General features: G+C 42.4%; 1 protein-coding gene across 4 annotated transcripts in view; it reads right to left on the bottom strand.

Moving 5' to 3' along the window:
• The window catches only part of gldc (glycine dehydrogenase (decarboxylating)), a 172803-nt gene that overhangs the window by 50925 nt on the left and 116055 nt on the right, over positions 1-5823 (bottom strand). For all 4 annotated transcript variants that reach the window (XR_006315277.1, XR_006315278.1, XM_043715133.1 and 1 more), the window contains one exon: positions 2035-2184. Coding sequence is in view for 2 of the 4 variants with exons in the window: in XM_043715133.1 (XP_043571068.1) it covers positions 2035-2184 (150 nt within the window). In the remaining 2 variants the exon portion in view is untranslated. The remainder of the gene's footprint in view (positions 1-2034; positions 2185-5823) is intronic.

Below are 5823 nucleotides of genomic sequence, written 5' to 3'. Positions count from 1 at the left end.
TATCTGAATTAAACTCCATCTGCCACTTCTCAGCCCATTGGCCCATCTGGTCCAGATCCTGGTGTAATCTGAAGTAACCCTCTTCGCTGTCCACTACGCCTCCAATTTTCGTGTCATCTGCAAACTTATTAACTATATGTCCTATGCTCGCATCCAAATCATTCATGTAAATGACAAAAAGTAGAGGACCCAGCACCGATCCTTGTGGCACTCCACTAGTCACAGGCCTCCAGTCTGAAAAACAACCCTCCACCACCACCCTCTGTCTTCTAACTTTGAGCCAGTTCTGTATCTAAATGGCTAGTTCTCCCTGTATTCCGTGAGATCTAACTGTGCTAATCAGTCTCCCATGGGGAACTTTGTCGAACACCTTACTGAAGTCCATATAGGTCACATCTACTGCTCTGCCATCATCAATCCTCTTTGTTACTTCAAAAATCTCAATCAACTTTGTGAGACATGATTTCCCACGCACTAAGCCATGTTGACTATCCCTAATCAGTCATTGCCTTTCCAAATACATGTACGTCCTGTCCCTCAGGATTCCCTCCAACAATTTGCTCATCATCAACATTAGGCTCACTAATCTGTAGCTCCCTGGCTTGTCCTTACCACGCTTCTTCAAGAGTGGCACCACGTTAGCCAACCTCCAGTCTTCCGGCACCTCACCTGTGACTATCGATGATACAAATATCTCAACAAGAGGCCCAGCATTCACTTCTCTAGCTTCCCACAGAGTTCTAGGGGACACTTGATCAGGTCCTGTGGATTTATCCACCTTTAACCGTTTCAAGACATCCAGCACTTCCTCCTCTGTAATATGGACATTTTGTAAGATGCCAGCATCTATTTCCCTACAGTTTATATCTTCCATATCTCTTTCCACAGTAAATACTGATGCAAAATACTCATTTAGTATCTCCCCCCTTTTCTGCAGCTCCACACAAAGGCCGCCTTGCTGATTTTTGAGGGGCCCTACTCTTTCCCTAGTTACCGTTTTGTCCTTAATGTATTTGAAAAAACTCTTTGGATTCTCCATAATTCTATTTGCCAAAGCTATCTCATGTCCCCTTTTTGCCCTCCTGATTTCCCTCTGAAGTATACTCCTACTTCCTTTATACTCTAAGGATTCACTCGATCTATCCGGTCTATACCTTACATATGCTTCCTTCTTTTTCTTAACCCTCAATTTCTTTAGTCATCCAGCATTCCCTATACCTACCAGCCTTTCCTTTCACCCTAACAGGAATATACTTTCTCTGAATTCTTGTTACCTTCTTTCTGAAGGCTTCTCATTTTCCAGCCGTCACTTTACCTGCGAGCATCTGCCCCCCAATCAGCTTTTGAATCATTTTAACGGTGAAACATTGCAGAGGGACCTGATGTCCTTGTGGGAATAAATCACAAAAAATTGGTTTGCATGTGCAGCAGGTAATTAAGACGACAAACGGAATATTAATCATCATTTCCAGAGGGATGACCTTTAAAGATAGGGAGGCTATGCTGCAGCTGAAAGAGTGCTGGTCAGGCCACATCTGGAGTACTATGTACAGTTTTGCTTTCCTTACTTGAGAAAGGATGTGCTGGCACGGGAGACATTGCAGATAAGGTTCACCACATTGATTCCAGAGTTGCTAGGGTTCACTTATGAGGCGAGATTGAGACTATCTTCATTGGAACTTTGAAGGGCCTACTCCTACTTTCTATTCTTCAATAACTCTTCAATAATAATGCATATTCCTGGAAACCCAGACTATTCCAGGTCTCCTGGTGCCAAACATCTCTTTAGCCTTCAATTTTAGCATGACTGAAATTGTACAAAGACAGTGATTTCACTTTGGCTTTCATTACCAAGCTGGACACACATACACAAGTCTATGAAAGAACTGGCCCTCTTAAGACACCTTAACATTGCTCTTCATGCACCTCCAATGTACTGTCAACCAGTAACTTCCCCTGGCACAGATAACTACAGCTATTCAGTGCAGACATGGATCAACAAAATGCCAGCCTCTGCTCAGTATGGTCTCTTACCTGTGCATTCATGTTTGCTCCATCCAGGTAAACTTGTCCCCCGTGATTGTGGATTAGCTCACACACATCACTAATGTTCTCCTCAAACACACCGTAAGTAGATGGATAGGTGATCATTATGGCAGCCAGGTTATCCTTATACTTGTCAACCTTCAATAAAAAAACTGAAGAAATTGAAGCTCATTTTCCACCTTTTGCAGACAAAGAAAATAGAGATTTTAAATTTGTTGAGCATTACTTTGTCACCTAGTTCAACTCTGCTATATTTAATATTTTAACCCAATTGTACACCTAAGTGTTTTAGTCAAAGGAGGAAAGAGACAAAAGAGGTGGGGGAGATTTAGTGGAAGAATTGCAGAGGGGCGTAAATTAAGTTGAGATTGTGTAAGAAACCAGAACTGGAGGAAGGCTATAGTGCAGCAGGACAGCACGGGGAATGGGACAGCATGGGGAATGGGACAGCATAGGGAATGGGACGGAGTCAACCATGGAGGTTTTAAACACAATGAGAATTTTTTAACCAAATTGGGCACCAATTGATGTCAGCTAGCAGAGGAGTAACAGGAGAATAAGGCTTGGATCTGAGGCAGCATTATTTGGATGGGTTCCCGCTTATGGAGGTTGGTTGATAAGGGGTCATTCAGGGAAGCATTGGAATAGCGGAGTCTAGAAGCATGGAGAAAGATTTCAGCAGGAGCAGGAAAGGGGGTGAGGTGGACCGTGGCAGACTGATGTTGCAGTGATATAGCATTAGGTGGTCCTGGTAATGGAGAAGATACAGGTTCAGCTCAGGGCTAAATAGAACAGTGAAGGTGACAACAGTGTGGTTTAGGGAGAATAGCTCCGTGTGAGAGTCCAAAGGTGACGAGAAAAGTATTGAAGGTAGAAATCACTGCTGATTCTCTGGGTGCGAATGAAGAGATGTAAAGGAAGCTGTCCCAACTGGCTGAACAATGGGAGAACAGGCTTTGGAGAGGGATGGTATTGTTAAATGTGTCACAGGCTGCAGGCCAGGATAATTCATGTGGTTACTGTCACACAGGCTGTGACTTGCAACTTTGAGAAGAACCTTTTCAGTGCTTTCCCAAGACAGCAGAAATCTCACTGAGAATGTTCAAACACAGAGCTGCATGTAAAATGCACACAGTTGTACCCTGGCTTTCAGCAATTTATACAATGGTGTTTATGACCTTTGATTTTCTCCCATCTCCACAGAGAAGCATTTTGCTTCCACTGGTTGCTTCTGTGCAAGAATCTGCAACATTAACAACGATCTGGGAGAAGTTGGGAAAAGCTAACATCACTATTCATTCTCCAGCACAACACCTTGTAAAGTTGTGCAATGCTTGTAATGATTTAGGAAACCTCTTCTTGCGATTTTAGCAGATGTTTGTTCACATGTGGTGAGTAGACAAGTGGCTAAAAAATAATTTGCACTTTTGGACTGTTCAAGGACATATGATATGTTGTCTTAAAAAAATTTAGCACTCATTCATTTTTGCATCTCTTTTGTCCCCTTTGTTTTAAACACATTATTTAAAACTGCGGGAGTGGAAAATGATTGTGAATGAGTTAGAAAGTCTTACAGCTGAAATACATATTCAAGGTTTCAAAAAATCAGATCTTTGGATTATCAACCATTTCAATACAGTTGGATAGTAGTGATGGTAATGTCCTAGCAACCCAGAGCCTCTGAACTCAATCTTCCCATTGTAATGTGTGAAATAAAGTCACGGGCTCGTGCCAGAAAAATTTCTGAAGACTGCTGAACTATTGCTTCCAACTCAACTTGTTTGCTGATATTAAGACAAGAGAATCATTTCATCCTTACTTCCTCTGGCCTACAATTACTCCACACAAACCTCCCTTCATAGAATTATAGAATCCCTACAGTGAGGAAGCAAACTATTTGGCCCATTGAATCCACACAGACCCTCCAAAGAGTAACCCATGCAGACATGGGAGAATGTGCAAACCCCACGCAGCTGGTTGCCTGAAGGTGGAATTGAACCTGGATCTCTGGTGCTGTGGAGGTAGCAGTGAACCATCATAGCACCCACCTCTTTTGAGGTGTCCTAGCAAATTATTCAGTTCAACAATCACTTATGAAGTCTCTACATTTTTTTGAAAAAAAGAATCCATAGGATGTGGATGGTGCTAGATAGGCCAATATTAATTCCCCATAAAGCAATTAAGATTCCACCACCTTGTTGTGGGTCTGGAGTCATATGTAGGTCAGATGAGGAAAGGATGGAGGTTTCCTTCCCCAGATGTCTCCTCCCTGACCTATCACCTTCATCCCCTCCCCCACTCACCCATTGTACTCTATGCTACTTTCTCCCCACCCCCATCCTCCTCTAGCTTATCTCTCCACACTTTAGGCTCACTGCCTTTATTCCTGATGAAGGGCTTTTGCCCGAAATGTCGATTTCGCTGATCCTTGGATGCTGCCTGAACTGCTGTGCTCTTCCAGCATCACTAATCCAGAATCTGGTTTCCAGCATCTGCAGTCATTGTTTTTACCTAGATGTATCCTACTGTCCAGCCAATGTTATATCCAACTGGCAAGCTCTCCCTGAATCTCATGTGATCTAACTTTACTAATCATCTATCAAGCAGACAACATTACCTGGGACTCCATCAATATCCATAAGGCCAACACCTCATCAAGTACAACACCGTCTTCTCACAGAAACAGGAAATGGGCAACAAATGTAGCATTGGCAGTTATCAGCCTGAGCCAAAACATTATTAATAAAAATCACCAGTCAAAATGCAATCAGATTTAGTTTACAAGCAGGTGTGCAGAACATCCATTTCCTTGTACTGAAAGTTAATGAATTTTTCAGAAGGTACAGCAGTACTGAAACACAAAACTGGTTATTCAAATTACACAGCATGGCTTCATCGCTGTCATTGTAAACCACATAAAAGTAAGCAGCTGTAACACTATAATAAATTATTAACAAATTACTTTTGCTCATTCATATCGATCTTGATTATTCCTTGTTTTTCTTATCTCATCTTTATATGCTGTACTTTGCTTTCACTCTAACCACCATAATTATACAACGTGTCCTTTGACTCAAATAGAAATACTGAAATATAGTGATTACCTGTTTTACTATTGCTTCCCAGGTCACACCAGGATCTGGGTGTTTTCTGCCATCAGCACCCTGAATGCAGGGTAACATTTAACTCATGATCTGTCCAGCAAAAGAGAGCCACTACTCCAGCCCCTTACACCAATGGAAACATTATAAAGTCAGCAGCTGCCTCTTGGAATTGCTAGTTTACTACACCACAGCATTTGAACTCCACAGTCGCCACTGCTGTCTCAGAGCTCACAGGCCCAAATCTTCGTCTGGGACCCGCAACCCACAGTGTTGGGGGAAAGAAGCCTTTTTGTTCAATGATGTAGTCATTAGATGCAGAAGGAAGTCATTTGCTGATAGAGTCCATCCTGATTCTCTGTACAGCAATCATATTCGCCCTTGTTCTATCTTTTTAGGCTAACAACATTATTACTATCAAAATACCCATCTGATTTCCTTGATCATCAAGAGTCTCTGCTTCCATTGCAGGCAGCAAGTTCCAGTAATTCTCATTGTGGGTGAAACAATTCTTGCTCACCACTGCCCTGGACAAATACCTTAAATACCTTTATTCCTCCACTTACTATTCTCTTACTATGCCCTGCCACCCTCAAAGGTCAATACACGTGAACCCCAGGTATCTCTGGCTCTGCACTTCTTAGAACTGCATCATTAGACATGCATTTCCCCTCTC

The sequence above is a fragment of the Chiloscyllium plagiosum genome, chromosome 2 (genome assembly GCF_004010195.1).
Source record: "Chiloscyllium plagiosum isolate BGI_BamShark_2017 chromosome 2, ASM401019v2, whole genome shotgun sequence".
NCBI classification, from domain to species: domain Eukaryota; kingdom Metazoa; phylum Chordata; class Chondrichthyes; order Orectolobiformes; family Hemiscylliidae; genus Chiloscyllium; species Chiloscyllium plagiosum.
The sequence above is the reverse complement of the archived record's forward strand: the minus strand, read 5'-3'. Positions and strand labels throughout refer to the sequence as shown.